The sequence below is a fragment of the Musa acuminata genome, chromosome BXJ2-3, assembly GCF_036884655.1.
Source record: "Musa acuminata AAA Group cultivar baxijiao chromosome BXJ2-3, Cavendish_Baxijiao_AAA, whole genome shotgun sequence".
NCBI classification, from domain to species: Eukaryota; Viridiplantae; Streptophyta; class Magnoliopsida; order Zingiberales; family Musaceae; genus Musa; species Musa acuminata.
Window position 1 is genome coordinate 1,255,347 of NC_088340.1, and position 19,285 is coordinate 1,274,631.

At 39.7% G+C, this 19,285-nt stretch overlaps 3 protein-coding genes and 1 pseudogene across 12 annotated transcripts; 3 read left to right on the forward strand and 1 right to left on the reverse strand.

Moving 5' to 3' along the window:
• Positions 1-397: 397 nt before the first annotated feature.
• On the forward strand, positions 398-2,259 carry LOC135606776 (cyclic dof factor 1-like). The gene is made up of 2 exons (XM_065097968.1): positions 398-756; positions 1,037-2,259. Exons 1-2 carry the CDS (start codon positions 673-675, stop codon positions 2,021-2,023), a joined length of 1,071 nt encoding a protein of 356 aa, XP_064954040.1. The 5' UTR covers positions 398-672; the 3' UTR covers positions 2,024-2,259.
• A 3,138-nt stretch (positions 2,260-5,397) lies between these two features.
• LOC135606778 (uncharacterized) lies at positions 5,398-8,894 on the forward strand (annotated as a pseudogene).
• A 574-nt stretch (positions 8,895-9,468) lies between these two features.
• LOC103977386 (uncharacterized) lies at positions 9,469-14,385 on the reverse strand. Its single transcript, XM_065097969.1, has 3 exons — positions 13,950-14,385; positions 10,898-10,935; positions 9,469-10,808 (listed from the first exon to the last, which is right to left on the reverse strand). Exon 3 carries the CDS (start codon positions 10,683-10,685, stop codon positions 9,882-9,884), a length of 804 nt encoding a protein of 267 aa, XP_064954041.1. The 5' UTR covers positions 10,686-10,808; positions 10,898-10,935; positions 13,950-14,385; the 3' UTR covers positions 9,469-9,881.
• Positions 14,386-15,947: 1,562 nt separating this feature from the next.
• LOC135584342 (RING-H2 finger protein ATL3-like) lies at positions 15,948-18,054 on the forward strand. Of its 10 annotated transcripts, none has more exons than XM_065097977.1 (5): positions 15,948-16,144; positions 16,234-16,312; positions 16,418-16,553; positions 16,644-16,941; positions 17,115-18,054. In XM_065097977.1, exon 5 carries the CDS (start codon positions 17,127-17,129, stop codon positions 17,862-17,864), a length of 738 nt encoding a protein of 245 aa, XP_064954049.1. In that variant the 5' UTR covers positions 15,948-16,144; positions 16,234-16,312; positions 16,418-16,553; positions 16,644-16,941; positions 17,115-17,126; the 3' UTR covers positions 17,865-18,054. The 10 variants fall into 10 exon arrangements, with proteins under 10 accessions (XP_064954049.1, XP_064954045.1, XP_064954046.1 ...); XM_065097973.1 differs by having other exon boundaries at positions 15,948-16,140; XM_065097974.1 differs by having other exon boundaries at positions 15,948-16,140; positions 16,649-16,941.
• Positions 18,055-19,285: the final 1,231 nt, after the last annotated feature.

Consider the following 19,285-nt stretch of genomic DNA (forward strand, 5'->3'; position numbering starts at 1 on the left):
TCATTATACTAAAAATATATGATAGAGATATATCTATAGGCTTTTGAACTTATATGAAAAATATATTCACATGCTTACCTTAATTTTAGAGAGATAAATAAAAAAAATCATTAAGGATACTAATGTTAATCAGATATCAAGTGCAATGATATATGCTAAACTTAAATTTAGAGAGACAAAGAAAAATATATATATGTAATTTTTCTAAAGAAAAGGATATATTGTGAGCCAATCAAATAGAGATGAGAGAGAAAGAGAGAGAGAGAGAGAGAGAGAGAGAGAGACTCCCTTTTCATCCCCTTTCTCCATTTGGCCAGTCGGTGAGCCAATTTAATGCTGTAAACACTCCAAAGACTGACTTAATTGGGACACCACAGCACTATGAATTGGTCAAACACTGAGCACAAGCAACCCATTTTTTGTGCAGTGATGGTGGCAAAAGCAATGGTGGGATTGGAAGACAAAGGTGAAGAGCAGAATCAAATAACGCCACCCCGATGCCACAAAGGAACTCGTGGCTCAGAATCCCCTCCTCCCTGCTCACGTGGCCTCCTTCTTCCTCCTTCCCCTTCCTCCTCTGCTAAACCCCGCGACAGCTGAGAAAAGAACACGAGGAGGCGAGCTGACACAGAGCACTTGAACAGGGGAGACAAAAACAGGGGAGTCCAGAAGATGTCAGAGAACAGAGAAAGCGCGATCAAGCTCTTCGGCATGACGATCCCCCTGCAGCTTACCAGCAGCGGAGACGACGACGAGGTACTTCTTCTGGCCTGCTCAGTGATCTTATAGGGGTGAATGATGATTTGACTTGTGTCGACAGAACTGCAAAGATTGGATTTTTGAGTTCAAAGGTTGCTCCTTTCCTTCACACCGAGTGTCAGGCAGCAATACTTGCATCGATTGTTGTTGATCTGCTAGTTTTTTATGGAAATCTTCGAGATTTGTCTTTGATTTTAATTGTGAGCTGTGAATTTTTTGAATCTCGGTGATGATCCTCCATTGATGTGAGAATAAATCACTTGTGCTTCGGTCTCAGGATGTCGACAAGGAAGACGCTACTGCTACATCACAAGAACCAGAGTCGCAGGACAAGAACGAGTCCGCCACATGTTCCAGCGAGATCCATAAACCAGTTTCCGCCGATCAAGAAGACGCGTCGTCGACGAAGAACCCGACGAAGACGGCGGCCGAAGGTGTGAAGAAGACGGAGAAGATCCTCCCTTGTCCTCGGTGCAGAAGCCTCGACACCAAGTTCTGCTACTACAACAACTACAACATCAACCAGCCGCGGTACTTCTGCCGGAACTGCCAACGGTACTGGACCGCCGGGGGCACCATGAGGAACGTCCCTGTCGGAGCCGGTCGCCGCAAGAGCAAGCACTCCTCCCACTGCCGCCTCCAAGCTCTTCGGCCCGACACCCACGAACCGGTCCATTACACCTCTCTGAGGCCAAACGGCACGGTTCTCAGCTTCGGCACGGATGCGCCGGTGGCAGAGAAGGCGAACGGCTGCAACAAGAACGGTGGCGATGAGCTGCAACAGGAGAACGAAGGATCGACCGCTCCAGTTCCATGTTTCAGTGGATCTCCCTGGCCGTATCTTTGGGCGCCGGCTCCGCCTCTCTGTGCTTCGACCTTTCCAGTTGCGTTCTACCCGGCTGCGGCCTACTGGAGCTGGAGCATCCCATGGCCGTCTTCCTTACCTCCTTCCTCCCCTAACTACAGAGGATTAGGATCCAGTTCTGCTGCCTCAGGCAAGCACTCGAGGGATGCAAGCATGATCGAGAGCAGCATTCACAAAACACCGAGGAGGATCGATGACCCGGAAGAAGCCGCAAAGAGCTCTATTCGGACGACGGTGGGCATCAAGAGCAGCAAGATCGACGCAGTCAGCAACGGAGGGCTCCTCAAGGCCTTCCAGCCTAAGCTATACGTCAAGAACCAAGTGCTAGAGACACCATTACTGGTGCATGCCAACCCTGCGGCACTCTCTCGATCTCTGCACTTCCAGGAGACCTCTTAGAGCAGCAGAATCTCTGCAAAGCGAACTCCTATAGACACACACAGGTAGAAACTGAGTTTGGCCAGGCAGAAACAAGTATCCTCAGATTGATGAGGAGATGTAACAGTAGGAATTGGTTCTGCTAAGTATTATTCTACATGTCAATAGGTGAGATGTGTTAGTGAGAGGTTCATTTGTACATCAATAACTCTTGCAAACTTGATCGAGAAGAATGATAATGAGTGGCTGCTTGCTTAGATTCTCCTTTGATTTCTGTACCTATTTGGATAAGCATCAGTTTATGTTCTGGATGCTACAAGAACAGCCAGAGAGAAATTGGATCCAAAGCTCAGATGTCATAAGATATGTCTAAATAATAGGCAATGCCATGAGTGAGAAGCTAACAAAGAAGAATCATGCTGAGAAGAGGACTGAGAGCATAGTCCACAAGCAAATTATCGAAAATTTAATATGTTTGATTATTGTTTGTTCATCTTATCAGTAGATATCCAAAATAGATTTATTTTCCAACAGCCAAAGAGATGTTTTGGTAATTGCTACATATAATCAAATTCGAGTAATTTCATAGTAAGGGAGGTAAGTCGGATTTAGTTGGCTTTTGCATAACCTCATTTTGTAAGAGATACTGATGATATTTATTTTTGTGATAATTATTCATTAATCAAACTATAAAAGAAGTAAACACATTGACATCCATTATTACTTCCTATAAGATCTAACGAAGATTAAAATTGTTGATATATCAACGAAGCTTAAGTTTTTAGATTGAATTCATACTTAATCTATCTTAACTCATACTTAGAAGAAGCAACTGCAACCACTGCTGAATGGGGTGAGAGAAAAGGTTGGGAAGAAGACAATGGCATAGATGACATGAAAGATTCCTCTTAATTAGTCCAACTATTGTCTCATTGAAGGTAGAGCTGAATTCCTGTCACATTCAGCCAAGCATCTATCTATCTTCTGCCAAAAGATGGAGAAAAGAGAGGAGGGAGGGAGATGATAATGGAGATTTTTCTCTCTGTCTCTCTTGTTTTTTTCTATATGCTGTGATGTTCTGTAAAGATTATTGTATAACATCACAGGAAATTGGACTTGAAGCAACCATCTTCATTGAAGAAATAGTTGGATCCACCAATTGCTTAGCACAGTTCATTCCTATTATGTTAAGCATAATAAAAGAAATGTTTAAATACAGTGGAGGTAGAAGAATTCTCAGTCAGTCAAAGGGTTGAGTTAAAAGTCAGCAGAACATGAAATGAAATGTTCAACCACTTTGAGATTGTGGTTTCTGTCTCTTGGAATTTTGGAACCTGACCTATATCTTTCTCCATTTATCTTCTGGTTGACTATCTTACTCAGGTCACCATGTTTGACCTTGGCAAGAGTGCTCTTACTGTCTTACTCTACATCAGATTAAATGAGGAAGCAGTGGGTGAGTAGGGCAGTGCCTTCAGCATTATTGTTATTGCTGGTAGGCACTCAAGCACTAGCTTCCGTCAACTCCTCTGACCTCTGAATTATGGTCAGACAGGTGAAGAAAATGATCAGATAAATGCAAGAAGTAATAACCAATCATGATTTGCTGCAATATGTCATTCATTATTTAGAATTCCTAAATAATCAAGTCAACTGAAATATAAAAAAAAATTATCAAAAAAATTAAGGATTCAAAATCTCATTAAACAAATTTTAGTACAGTAATGATATGTTCAAAATAAAAAATTTGAATATATTATTTAGCTAAGCTTGATTGCAGCATGATCTTTAAAGATTTGTGATAAAGGATGTCTCCCTGTTTGGCCCCACACTGAGGCCTGTTTTAGGTCATTGATCAAAAGAGGTCAGCTTCTTTTTGACTTGATGAGGTTTCACTTACAATTAGGACAAATGCTTTGTCATCAAGTGATTGGAAGGTTCATTTGTGATTGAAGCACTCAACCTCACAAAGTAGAGCACTTTGGCAAAGCATGGCTGCACTTTCCATCAATGGCAGGATAAAGTTGCAAGCATGGCTCAAGTGACCTCTCACTGTGGTAACTTAGTGGAAGGAAAAATTTTGAGAAGATGGAGAATGACAAGGGGAACTATAGAACATACAAAATACAAACAACTCATGCTTTTTGGTGTCTCCTCTGTCAGTGTGGTGTGCATGCAAACAAAAAGATAAGATGGAAGAACAAAGAATGACCTAATAATCATTGTAAGCTCCAGCGATTTAAAGTGTTTTGCACAGATCTTGGCTTGTTTTTTTCCTTTGGAGTCAAATTTGTATGACTTGTAGCTTTGATCTCTGTCTTCATATATGCATACAACTTTATTTTTATGTGTAATACATACAGGCTGAAGTCTAATTTGGAAGTAACTAAAAAATAATATTTCTTCTCCAATAAAATTCTATTATAAGATATCATCGATACTCGAAGAAAAAGGATTTTGTTAAAATCATTGATAATACATATTTTTAATATATCAATTATTACTGTCGAAATCTCGACAATAATAGTAATAATATCAAAAACATTTATGTCTCGAAATCGATTATATGAATGTTTTATAGTTATTAAGTTACGTTACGATAATTTATTAACTCTATTTATCAAAAAAACATTTATGATAATTTGATTTAATGCTATTTATTTTATTTTAAAACCGATCTACCCAACTATTTTTTTGATAAAAATATTTTAATCATTTTATATTAAAAATAGATAAATTCTCAAAAAAAAACTCCTAATTTGATAAATTTGTGTAGAGCACTTTTCAAAAATTGTGCTTCATCTTTCGTAAAAAAAAAAATGATTTTATCTCTTCTCTTTTTTATCTTTGGCCACCTCCACGTGTGCTCCATTCACCTTTTGTTCGTTACCCTCGTACCCCCTTAGTTATATCTGTCTTCATCGATTGTCATATCCATGACGATCATAGAGGACAAAGGAGGATTATCGAGAATCACCTCCACACCTGATCGCTTGTGCCTCGACACACAAGCCCATAATCTTCTCCACATATAGGCACTCCCACCCTCCACTTGTTGCCCTTGTTCGTCCTTAACCATTGCCTCGCATCGCTATCCCATCCTCCCCTTTTCTCTACCGCCATCGTCATCCTCGCTCGCTACTAACGAAAGACGACAATATGAATAACGAAGATGACCAACAAAAGGTGAGGGAGATGGGAGCCCATATACGGAGGTACAAATGATTAGATTAGGGATAAAAAAAAAAATCAATCTTTTTAAAAGATTAGGTGTTCTCTAACAATTTTTGAAAATAGGAACATTTCGTAAAAAAATTCTCAAACCTACCGACTGTTTTTTCATAAATTTACCCAAACAGAATTCTTTGTGGGAAAAATGAATAAAAAAAGAAACTTCAAATTTCGAACCAAAGAAGAGAGAGAGAGAGAGGAGAGAGGAGAGAGCGATGAGGTCCTTTTGCTCTCGATAAGCACCGCCATCCCTCTCCCTGGGCTACGACTCCATCACCGATCGCTCCCAGTTCTTCTATCCCTAACTCTAATCCTGATGCTCACAGGTTCTCCGCTTAATACCAGATGCGGGCTTCGGCAGCAGCGAGTGGCTCCAACACGCCGACCTCGCGGAGGCGGCGCCGTCATCCGCCACCATCTGGTTGGAGCTTGACACCTGACCCAGACATGAATTCGAGACTGAAGCGAAGTTTCAAATCGAATCCGGACTCGGATTCAATGCCCTTATATCCGGATTCCTTGGGCGTCGTACCCCTGCCTCGTTCGTTCCCCATCGTTCCTCGGCCTTTCGGTGTCTACGGTGATTGCTTAATCTCCCCATTCAAGTACGCGATGCACCGATCTCTTCCTCTAATTTGCTTCTGATACTTTTTACTTCAAGATATGATGATTGCAAGACTCCTAAGACATCTAATGTTCTAATTCTTTTTCTCCCTCGTGTTGTCGGTTCTCTTTCCTGTCTGCACAGTATGTTTTGGCAAAATCTTGGCAAAGATTCAACCTTTGCAAGACCCTCATGACATGTTACGTTCAAGATTCTGATTTTGTTCCTCCGTTTTGCCTCGAGTTGGCAGAACGCTGAGAGAGATCTAAATTTTAGTTATATAAGCTTCTGATGATGTCAATTATAAGAAGATTACAAGATACTCATGACATGTTATGTTCAGGATTCTCTTACAATCCTTTCCGTTTCTTCTTCAGATTTAAAAAAAGTTTTCAATTAATTAGTGATGGAATTTTGGCTTCCGAGCAGCAGCAGTAATTTAATCTTGATGCAGCTTGGGAGACCTCCGATAGCTGCATGTATATGATTTGAAGGAAGAAGAGAGAATTATCACCATACTTCATTATTTGAGAATGACTTGAGCTCAAGCTGGAAATGCCGGTCTGCCCTGAATGAACTTTCTTAGAATGGCAGCTGTGCCTGTTCTAGAGCGACTACATTTAGAGGAAAGGCTTCTCAGGACCTCAGCAGACAACTGGTGTATAGTTAACGATGGGACAAATCATCTTGCTATAGTTATGGCTTATGGGAGTCTCTGGGTAAAATTGTGTTTCATAGCATATTTATTTGTTGTTTCCGTGTTCTTTTGATCTCTTTAGGTGCGCCTATAACTATTTATATCTCTCTTCTTGCATGATTTGGCTACCTAAAGATTGTGTTTGGGGCTATTAAAAGAAGACTGACCATCAGCATGAAATTATAACTTCAGGAGGCCTTCAGAACTAATTTAACTGAAGTCTGTGCTTCATGATCAAATTCCTGTAATTAGAAGATACAGTGGAGGTGGTACTGTTATTGTTGATGATGGAACAAGTTTGTCTCCTTTATCTGCAATAAAAATGCTATTCTGGGGCTGCAACCATATCCTCGCCCTATATATCATGGACCGGCCAATTGTATGGCGAGGTGCTTCATGGATTTGGTGACTTCCATCTCTGTGAAAATGGTATGCAGGATGAATTTAAGCTACTTCATTACACGCTCAGCATTATTTGGTATTTAAATTGTCTTTACATGTATGATTTCCTTATTTCTTCACTTGTAAATTGCAACATCTGCTTGTCACTCACCTGCCATTTTTTATAAATGGAATACTGGTTCATGATACTTTTGTAAACTAAACTTATCATCATAGGATTATTGTGATACCTCTAACAAAAAATGCTGAGATGCCAACTGATTCTGAGTAAATTGGTCTCTTTCAGATGTTTGTGGATTCTATTTCAACCTTAATTGAGCAGATGTAGTTGTTTTTCTTTTTGTCAAAGCTAAACCATACTTAAAACTTTGATATGTAGTTCTTGGTGACATTCCAAAAAGATCATGGGAATATCCCTCTGGCACTTACAATTATATTTATGGAGGTTCATTTTGCATTTCAAATAACTTGAGATGACTTGTTTATCACACTCACAATTATCTGAAAAGTCATGAAATTAAGACTCGTATCAATTATCTTGTTTATGAAACGAAGCATCTCGTCTTGTCAGGTTGTGTTGTCATTTATCTATTATCATATCTCTTAAAATGATATTCCTTTATCCTTATTTTCAGATTATGCATTTATAACCACAAGTTTGATGGAAATGGTCAGTCCATAATTAAAGAGTGATGGATCCATCACACATCATTTCTATGGGATTATGATATATAGAATATGGAATACTTGAAGCTTCCCTCCTGTGCTCTGAAATATCGATCGGTATAGCTCTATATCAGTCTATTTCTCTTGGAAATGTGAACATTCTTATAATTGATGCTGAGATTTTCCTTTATTGATCATTATTTCAATAACTTGTTAAAAAAATGATCTTTGTGTTACTTAAGGGGTATTATATTGTCATTTTGGAAAAGAAAAGTTCTATTTGTTCCCTCAAAAAAAAAAAAGGTGACTTGTCAGTTTCCTGATAAACTGCATGTACAAGTTTGATGGTGAGATGATTTCGATACCAGTGTTGAGTTGACTAGCTAAGTGATTGTAACACTTGAGTCCTCTGTTCATCCAACTTACACAGGGTGTGAACTATAGTTGTCATCCCTCAAGGTTATGCCACTTGGTAAAAGTATCAAATCTTTGTTCAGTTATAGATCATCACATGAATGGCATTATTCTTTATGCTGCAAAACCCACCAAAACTCTGGTGGTTATTGCACTTTGTATGCATGTTTGTATGTCGATTCCTATTAGATTTTTGCTATCATCTTCTGTCAGTTTTTTCCTTAACTTTTTTTGTTGTTGAAGCTCTGCTCCATGTATCAAATGTAAATTATTTTCTAGTCCAATAACAATTTTTACATTCAAATTTAAGATAGATGATCTGGTTATCTGAATGCTAGTAATCTGAATTCTCAATGCTTCCTATATTAGACACGATCTCATGTTAAATTCTTGTGCTGAATGAAAGAACATGCCCCATCTAGATCAACTTTTATAGAAAGAACCATCAAATATCTTGGAAGCTATTTCTTAATTAGACCATTTCAGCTGGATGAAATTGCAGGTCGTCCCAGCACTGTCTTTGATCAGGAGCTGGAGGATGCATGTTCATTCATCACAGTGCGAGGACTCGAGATTGCTGGCTTTGATCAGGATCACATCCTGATAACTCAGTAATGGCTCTCAGATTCTCTAGTGTTCTGTTTTATTTCATGTCACAGCAATGGAGGCCTGATTTGAGGCATGTATCTCTCAAAACATTTGAGGCACTGTCGATGAAAGTTAATATGATAATGTAATGATTCAATCAATTTATTATGACATGTTTCATTTTGGTGATTATAAGCTTTTATGTGCCATGTCAAATTTCATTATATATCTGTCTGCCAGTTTGATTTCGATCATACAAGTCTCTTCATGTGATCATGATTTCCTTTTCAGTTCTTTGTTCCCAATAAGCTTTATTTGCAATTTTGATTACTATACCCATGCACCTCACTGCCACATCAATACAATTAGCTCAATTTTCAATGTGCCAGCATTGAAATAAGAAGGAAGGAGAGCAACATTACACAAAAAAAAAAAGAAGAAAAAGTCCCAACATGGATTTGGGAGCGACCATTGATGAAGTCAAGGAATTAAATTCATGCGAAGTTAGGGCAGGAATTCAATTTGTGCAAAATGAGCCCTAACACAGATTGTTTTACATATATATATATATATATATAACAATTAATTGGTGTTGAACTGACGATTTAATTGGTGTTGAATGTTATAACAGATTGTTTTATGTACTGATCGATAGTTGGACATATGTAAACCCTGCAGGCATCAGTAAACCCTGGCAATCAGCACAAAACAGGTTTGTATGTAAACCCTGCAGACATCAGTAACTATTTTGCTCTCCTGTAGAAGATATCATCGCAAACCCTCCCAAGGAGGAACATATCTGAAGCCTGATTCAGGTTATGAGCACTTGTAGAAAAAAATGTATCATACTTGAATCCAGATAACTAAGTTTCTAAGAATATTATATTAGGTGCAAGTGGCATACATACCAAGATAAAAGCAAGGGTAACAAACTTGCTTCAGATACAAGACTGGGAATGCCCGAGGAAACCTACCCATGAGTTAATGATTTGAAGCCAATACACTTCCAGAATGACATGTTAAAGTTTTAGGGCATCACCAACACTGAAAAACCTGAAAATGGAAGCACATTCCCATGCCCTATTTAAAGCTTTTACAAAAAAATCACCCGGGGCACTCAAACTTCACAATAACTGCGAAACCATGACACAAAAGAAGCGACCACAACTGCCAGTCAGACAAACCGGTTCACATTTTGTTCATGGATTGACTACTTGGGGAAGCATGGCTTTTATGTTCCTACTTGTGACACGGCTGCACCATCTTGTTAGACATGGCTAGATGTCTGATGACGAGGAGCACCAAGATGTTCCTTGACCCACTCGTATTCCTCCTTGAAAACCATTGGATGGACAGAGCCCACTTTTCTTCAAATTCTCTGCTCGTTCCTTGGCCGAATTTCCCTTCAATGACAGCTGCCTCTTGAGACGGTTCCGACTCGACAAAATCATCTTACTCTGGTTTGGCGTGTGTAAAGCCCCTTCTACACAATCTCCCACCTGTGTGCAGCTCCACATACTCGAAGGCCCTTCTCCCCTTGGTGATCTTAACCTTGGAATTCTATTTCTCGCCAGGCAAACTGCCCACTGGTCTGGAACATTCTTGTCTGGCTTCATGCAAAGCGGGCAAGGCGGATCATGTTTGTACGTCTTAGGTGTGACCTGCTCTAAGCATTCAGCATGATACACATGCCCACATGACAGGACACTAACTACTGGCATATCTCCGCTACGAACAATCCGGCGAGAACCCCATGGTGATCTTTGAGACAATAACCTCTCACAAAGTCCACATTTGGAAACCTCAGGCACAGCATTATATGGATAACCCACCTCAGGTTCCAATTGTTCAGAGATGCCTGTGAAGTCAATACTGCCAGTGCTACTCCAACGAACTGATTCCCTTGGAAGGTTGGCACCAATCTCTGAGAACCAAAGAGAATGAAGCTCTGGCAGCGGTCTGGTGGACCTATGATCAGAATGTAGACTGCTGCTGGAGATTGTAGAACCAACAGTATGATTTTGTTCTTCAATTCCAGTAATGTGGTCAGGGAATGATACAGGATGAATGGGCTTTGACATGAAAAACCGATGATTTGAGAAGCTGCGGCGGGCAGAACTGTGGGATTTTGATATAGGATCATATTCACTGCCATCTGAACGGGAAGAAATGGAACCATTAAAAGATGTGAATCCTAGAGTTCCCTGCAGGACCATAGCACAAATTAGTCCATATTGAACTCAGCATAATACAGGATATATTATTTGTGCTCATCGCATTGCAGTTGAAATACCTCCACCAATGATGAGATCAGAGGTCCAGACGCTGGATCTGGTAATCAGTGAAACAGCTTTCAGTTGAAGATATATCATTAACAGAATTTCAAGATACATATACAGATTACAGATATGTAGTATGCATATGCTTTTGGCAGTCAAAACATGTCCAGATCAAATTGTATGATATAATAAGGACAAAATTGTCAATGGAATAGCAGGAAGCATAATATCCAACCAAGATAGAGCACATGAAACAGTCAACTGATAAATCACAGGGAAATGAATCTAATTAGGGATTAGAATGAGCCAATAATAGGTCAAGCTTGAGCCTCATGGGTTCCAATTCTTGTTTTATGCTTTTCAAGTACATCCATAAATTTTCATCATGTTCTCTAGCTGTTTAAAGGAATTATACAAAATGTATTTTAGGCAATATCAAACCAAGATAGCAAAATAGTCCCCATGTTCTTGTTAAGATTAGTTTTATAATACTAAAGGATCCAGGTGCCCTAACATAAAGGGGAACATGGAAGAGGTGCACTAGCAGCTGTCTTTTAAAATACTCCCAGAGTTACCAAGTTTTCTCCCAGACTTCATTTGATATCAAATCTGAAGAAACCTAATAGCAAGGTTCAAAATATTGGAGTCAGTCCAAAATTGATATTGGACTCTGGGATCAAGAAAAGACTGTTGAGTCAAAATTGATTAAAATCAGATTTAGTCCAGTCAGGTTGACAGGTAACAATCAGTATATACTGGCTCAGCTAGGAGAAAAAGGAATCATCATTTTCTGCTGAAATTGGCTACATATACCGAGAAACTGTTAAAATGAGCTCAAGGATGACAGGAATCACCTTACGAATGGCTAGGATCAATCAATAACAAAAAAGTTGAATAAAATTGGCTGGAAATGACTAGGACCACAGTGGACTGAAAATATCTCATCCCAAAACATCTTGAATTTTATGGCGATCAAATCAGATCAAGTCCAATACAAATTGGTCGATTTTTAAAACTCCACTAATCCCACTTGCAACCTCCGGTTCCACCCCAGAGATAAATTAATTTTAAGCAGATGTCCCTGGTTCATCACAGTCAATGTTACTATTAATTTAGAATTGCTATGTTTTATAATGATACTAATTAGAACCACCAGCTCACTGCAAACTATTGTAGCACAAGGACAAAACTTATAGTAGCAGAACATGTACCATGCTACCAACCAACAAACAGAACAGTGGGATTAATCTAGAAGTTCAATCCTATCCTTCCACTATGGAGGGCATGATCAAAGTTGCTATTAGTTTTTTAGACAACTGCTTGCCTAGGAGAAGAGATAGTGGTCAATAATGGCAAGCCTCAGTGTAACAGCAAAGTTGCTCCTTTGTGACTTGGTGATTATGTATCAAGTCATGCAAACTTCTTTGCTCGAGAATAAGGCTGAAAATGTTGACACTCGTTAAATCTTGTGTTGCCAGAAGTCTTATACATTTGAGTCTCCCCTTTTAGAAAAACAACAACAACAAAGCCGAAAACCCCAACTACTTGGGGTCAGCTACATTGATCTTTTGCCGCCATTGAGATCTGTAAAGAGTCATATATCTAGTTAAGTTTAAAGCAATTCTAGTTAAGTTTAAAGCAATTGAATCTTTATTTATAGTTTCTATTAAAGTCTTTTTAGGTCTTTCTGTATCTCTCCTCATACCACTAACGTTAATCATTTCAGTTCTTCTACATCCATAGGTTTCCTAAGCACATGCTCATACTATCTTAAATGATTTTCTCTCATCATAAAGCATTGTTACTCTCACAACTGTCATATACTTTTTTTTTTTCTCAAAGATATCCGATAATCACACGACTCTTGATGCCTCTCATCATTTTAATCATCCTATTTTTACTCTATGAATATATTTTCTTATCGATCTATCCATCTTGTTGACTAATTAATCCAAGATACCTAAAATTTTTACTTAAAAGAACTTTCAATCCATCCAACTCAATTATATATTCTTGATTATTCCTAGAATTACTAAGATTGCAACTCATATATTCAGTTTTAGTCCTACTTAATCTAAAACCTTTATTTTCTAAGGATTGAGTAGGAACATTGAGTGAGGAAAATAAAGTGGAAGAAGATTTGGATAGATATCTATATATAGTATTACTTTTTCATTCTTCAGCCTCTTATGTTCCATCAATCTGTCTCAACTTGACGTGCATGACCCATCCGGGGGGTTCGTATAATGTTCTGAAAAACAGACTAACCATTAAACCAAAATAAAGGGAAGGCCAGGTTTACAGGTTCAACCGAGTCAGACAGGAGGTCACACTGTGTTCACAGATGGAATGCACTTGAAGTATGCAAGACGGAAATAAACCTATCATCGAAAGGCATATAGGAGATGTCCCTTTCAGAGTCAGCTTATCAGACAAAGTTGTCGCTCCTTACCTAGAATCCCTTGTAGGCATTCACCTCACGATAAACTATATTTCAGTTAACCAATAAATTAGTTATGTAGCATTAAAGATGTAGCATTATAGGTATTGGCGCAAAGACAATGACTAGAATACTATTCTTTTTTTAAATGTCCAAAAAGTTTGTTTAGTGCAAATGATGGTGCATTCCAAGACAGAATCTGGAAACAGAATGAGTAGTAACTTACACAGAGAAGATTAAACACACATAATGAATTCCTTATTATTTTCAGATTTCTTCTCTGCAATATATATCATAAACGAACCTACGTCAATTCACCACAATCTCTCTGATAGCTTTCAGAATGGTACAAGCATGCTATGCTTGAAACACTAAAATTTTTTCCTTAAGATAAATTCACTAATAGAGATGCTAAATCAATGTATCAGCTAGCGTCCTTATGAAACTTGATGATATGCAAATAATTGTATGGTCTAATCTGCAATGAACTACAATACATTACAATTTTGAGTTACTTCAAGCATACAAGATTTACAGTGGCAAGATAACAAATACCAAGGCACTTTATCCTCATAAACACCAAAATACACAAAATAAAAGCAATAATACTCCAAATCGAAGAGTACCTCCAACAAACTCTTCAACATTAGCCCCTTGTGTGGGTGCTGGTGTCAATTGATGATTTTGGAAGCTATCAGAAGGGCTACTGATATACGAAATTGCACCATCAGAGGCAGAAAATTGATGATTGCCAGGAGAATCACCCCTCCCCCAGCTCCTGCTACTTTTACTATTTGATGAACGAGATGATACATAACGTGCAACTCCACCATCTCCTTGAGAGCCAAACGAGAGCCCTTCAGAATGGAAACGATAATCCCATCTCGTCGACAAGGGTGGTGAGATGCTCGAGTTTGTCAGCCAAAATGGTTCATTGCGACCCACAGACCATTCCCTACTGGTGGTGCTAGACCCATGTGGCCTTGCGGCCACACAGCAAAGCGACCCTATCTTAGCTATTAACTTTAAGACCCCACGATAATCAAAATTCTCTTCTTTTAATCACTCTATCACAAACACAATCAGAAGCACATCACATAAAAATAACCCCTCTCGACTGTACTACACAGAAATGTAGCAATCAAAACCACAAACGACTTGCAGCTTTACCTCCAATCCTGAAGAAGCAAGTAAAACTGCATCTTAGCAACCAAAGGAAAGAAGAACACACCTACTATAGCTCTGTGCATGTTCCAGATTCTAAAATCTACTCTACTTTACAGAAATGCAGAACTCAAAACCCTCAATGATTTGCAGCTCTAAATCCAACCCTAAAGAAGCAAGTAAAACTGCAACTTAGCAACCAAGTAAGAAGACTGCCGCGTGCATGTTTCAGATACTAAAATCAAGAAAGGTACACAAAAAGAAAAGCCGAATCACCCATAACCCCCAAAAGATTCAATCTTTAACCTAAAGAGGCGCTCGAAATGATCAGCAGCAATTGTCGGTGCAGGAAATAAACCTAAACAGATGCAAACGGAAACATCAACATAAACCCCTCAGACCTACCTTGAATCTCCACGATTTCCAGGTTGGATGAAGAAATCCAACATCGACTAATCCATAAAAGTAAAAAAAACCTTAACAAATCGATTTCTTTTCCGTACCAAAGGGAACAACTTACAGGGTTATCGGAGGACAAAACGGAGCGACAAGAGAGTGCGCGCCATGGAAACCACAAAAGCAGAGCCGAACAGGAGGCGGAGTCGAAGGGAAACCCAAAAAAACCCTAATCTTTTAGTAGACGCGAAGCGAAATAAGAAAGTGGGTTTCAAAGTGGGAGGAACAGAAGAAGAAAAAGGCTATAAAAAAGACAGTTTTGGAGTGGGAGAGAGTAACATAATGAGTAGTATTCCACTAATACCCCCTTTTTATATTGACTTCAATAAAAGAGGCTTTACATATATCTATCATTGTAAGTCTCCCAATATTATATTTATCATTATATGATTTTTAATATAACATATATGCTTATGTCACTAATATCCATCTAAAATACTCGATTTTCTTACTTAAAGTTTGAACAATAATAGTTTTATTTAATAAATATTTTGATAATTTAGATTTTATAAAAAATAATTTTATTTTGATTTATAAAAATACATAAATCATACAAAATACCTAAATTTTCTTTTAAAATTCTTATCATCATGATAATTTTTTAAAGGATTCGAATTACCATTATTATATATGTAATCAAAATTGTTACACTAAAAATATCATAAATCTATTTAACATTGAATCGATAGAACTTGTTCGATTTAAATCATAATTATATATGATAATTTTTTGTTTTTTGTGCATTTTGAAAATAAGAATTCTATTTCTTGAGAAATCTCAAACTTATATATAATGAAATATATACAAAAAATTATTGACTTTTGGGAGAGATAGAATCATGTTCTAAATATCCTTCTAAAACACTTAATTTAATCACTTTTTAACTATAAATAATAATTTATTTGAGCCTACAAAACATAATAATAAGATATATATATATATATATATATATATATATATATATATATATATATATAACTTATTCTATTATGCTATTTCTTGAGCCCGCCCGCTTCGTCATCGCCACGGCTCCGAAATGCTCCTGCCAGTCGCCGCCAAGACGAAGCGAAGGTCCCAGAGACGAGAGGCGGATGGCGGCGAACCCGTCGACGTACTCTCCGTCTCAGAGCTGGGAGACCAGGCAGCAGAAGCGAAGACGGTTCCAGAAGACCGATTCGACTCGGTGCAGGCCCGCTTGTTTGTATCCTCTCTCTTTATGTTACGCCCTCGAGTTGTTCGATATTTTGCCTACACGAAGAACATTAGAGGAATTGACTTTGTGCCGTGCAGCTCTCTGGACGGGCGCTGCCAATTCTGCCTCAGGATCTGCTTACCCGGCGTTCGGAGCGACCACGGTCATCGTATCCGTGTAAGCAAACTCCGCCAGTGCTCAAAACTTGTGCTTTCTGCGAAATGCATTCATAGAATTCTCATTGTTCTGCTCAAAATTGCGAATGTCGTATGGTATAAGTAGGTATTTTATGAAGTGACATATCTACTCAAAATGCCTGCTCGATCCTTAATCTAGCATCTCCATCAGTCTTGCTTCTCTCCTCGACAACTAGTAAATTGAACTGAGCAGTATATGGTTGTCATCTTCAAAGTTGCTGGTTCGTATCATTTCCTCTATGTGTTCAGTGTCTTCCATGTCAATGTAACCTCAAGAATTAGATACATAAGAATCTACTTACTTTTTCTAGGTCAGATTCGATCTGTGATGGATTCCTATTCGATCTACTCGACGCAACAATTTGGTAGGTATCATGTTGACTGTTTTGTGATTTGTGCGCTATGACATGGGCAGATTCTTCGACGAACCATTGCTGACGCTGCAAAGGCTAGAGTTGTACTTCCACAACCCACTACGGACTTGTACCGAACAAGATAACGACAATTCCACCAATAGATCTCTCCACATATCCACCATCGCTCAAAAAGCAGCAGCAGAGTGCATGAGATGGTGCGGCAGCAGCAAAAAGCTAAAGCTGAAGCAAAAGTGTGAGCTTTCTTTGGTCTTGCAATCCATATAGAAGTCACCCACTACTCACATCGCATGCTTCCAGTGTTCATCTCCTCTGTGAACACAGTTATCTTCTTGCCATTTCGTCTGTCGTAGAGCTTATTCCAAGATTCTTCACAAAGGGATCATTGGCTACAGCTTGGTGTTGTAGATTCTGAGTCCGATGTCCGGAATAGAGCAGTCGATGACCGGCGTCCACAGGCCGTCCGTGTCGGCGACCACCGTGGTCATGGTCGCGGGAGTCATCGCCTCCACCGCGCTCTTCGTCCTCGTCTTCTTCCTGTACCTGCGTGCCAAGCGCTACTGGGGCGCCATCCCGGTCAGCATCCGCGGCCGCTTGGCCGAGCCAGCGGCTGCCCAGCAGCGAAGCGGCCTAGACGCCGCCGCCGCCGTGGGGGCTCTCCCTTCGGTAGTGGTCCGCGCCGGGGACTGCAAGGAGGGCCTGGAGTGCGCGGTCTGCCTCTGCGAACTGTCGCGGGGCGAGGCCGCGAGGCTGCTGCCTACGTGCGGCCACGCCTTCCACATCGAGTGCATCGACGCGTGGTTCTCCTCCCACTCCACCTGTCCTCTCTGCCGGAGCCCCGTGGTGCACGAGAAGCCCCAAGAGGCTGGTTCCGCCGCTGAATCGGTTCCTGGCCGCTTCCACTCGGAGGAACCGCCGCCGGAGATAGAGGATCAAGCTGGCCGGAGCTCGAGCCCTTCCGATCCTCCTTCAGGTAGTCCGCCGGTTGTGTCGGTGTCTGAGACACCAAGAATAGCAGTGGACGGATTCCAAACCCTGAATTCTTCGGCAGCAACGTTGAGGTCGTTGCGAAGGCTGCTGATTTGTGGAAGCAGGACGGGCGGCGCTTCCTGCAGTAGTCGAGAATGCGACGTCGAGCAGGGACGTCTTCCCGTTTGATAAAAGGCTGCATGATGCAGAAAGCATTGTTCTTCCACTGAAACAAACGAAGCTTTTCATCATCTACATTTCCATTACATCTGTACAGTGTCTCAAGGCATTTAGGAGTTGCAAGCAGAGGATTATAGCTTCTGCACTTTTTGCTGCTTCTTTTGTAAATCTAAGTCAATCCATGTCGGAACATTTGATACTGAGTTCTCTTCATGGCAAAGATCACTCATGCTTTTCTTTCTCCTCCTCTTATGGGATCGTTTTTTACTTGTTGTGGCGTTGATGGAAATGATGGATCATCCACAGATATTACTGCTAATTTCATGATTCAGCTAATCTGTGAAGACATCTATGCAAAATGGAGCTTCCAGATTCTGATCTACGTTGATATGCCAACTGACCAGACCACTGAACAATCCCATTGATCTTATCCAAATTGCTTTTGAACCACAAATTGATAGTTCTGAGAGTGGTAGATATCTTGACCGACATGTTCCAATGGGTGGCTTACAGCATCCTATTCTCTCCATCCTTTTTCTTTGAAGAGAGAAACAGGTCAATTATTTCTTCATTCAGATTCTAATCATATGACCACTTGAGATTTCACGCACACATTCATCACCCAAGATTAGATCGATGTACTATAATTGAATTCGGACTACAGGATTCCTGATGAATCTATCGAGTAGATCATGATAAATAATATCGAAACTAATCTAATATTAGATATGACGAGTGACTCGGGTAGTAAACTAAGACTTAAATTCTTCAAATGGAAAATTCAAAATGCTATTATTTCAATATCATATTTGAAATGTGAGAAGATTTGAGTTAATCTATATAAACTGAAAAACAATTATACTAAATTGAATTCAAGTTTTTTTTATTATGCTTCAATTCAACTAGAAAAAAAAAAAAAACATCGTACTCTCGATTTAGCCTCCGTCCAAATCTAACTATGATTGAGTGAGAGGTAATATAAGTTTTCTGTAAGATGTTACTGCAGCTATCACATTCCTCTCTCGGAATCTGCCCAAAGTGAATGCAGAGACAGGGAGGTCCACCTCTTTGTTCTCGAGCTGCGAGACGCCCAGTGAGACGACAAGCGGCAGAACAGTGGCGACGGGTTCTTGGCCGTGCGTCTCCGTAGCTGCGGCGACCACGCACTCCGGCAGTACAGCCGACCATGTCGAGTGGAAGCGGACGTGGCCAGAGCATAGAACGTGAAAGGAAGTTTTGGAGTTGCAGAGCATGAGGCCATAAAAGATAAACGAGTCAGGGAACTGTCAATTAGAAGATACCAAATATCATCTGTTCATCCATCATTTATTCTCCTCCAATGGAACTGCCACTATTTTCCAATTTGTGATCATTCTCTTTTTTTTTTTTTTCCCTTCTTGTTGTTGTATTTCTTACTTAACAAGTTTTAG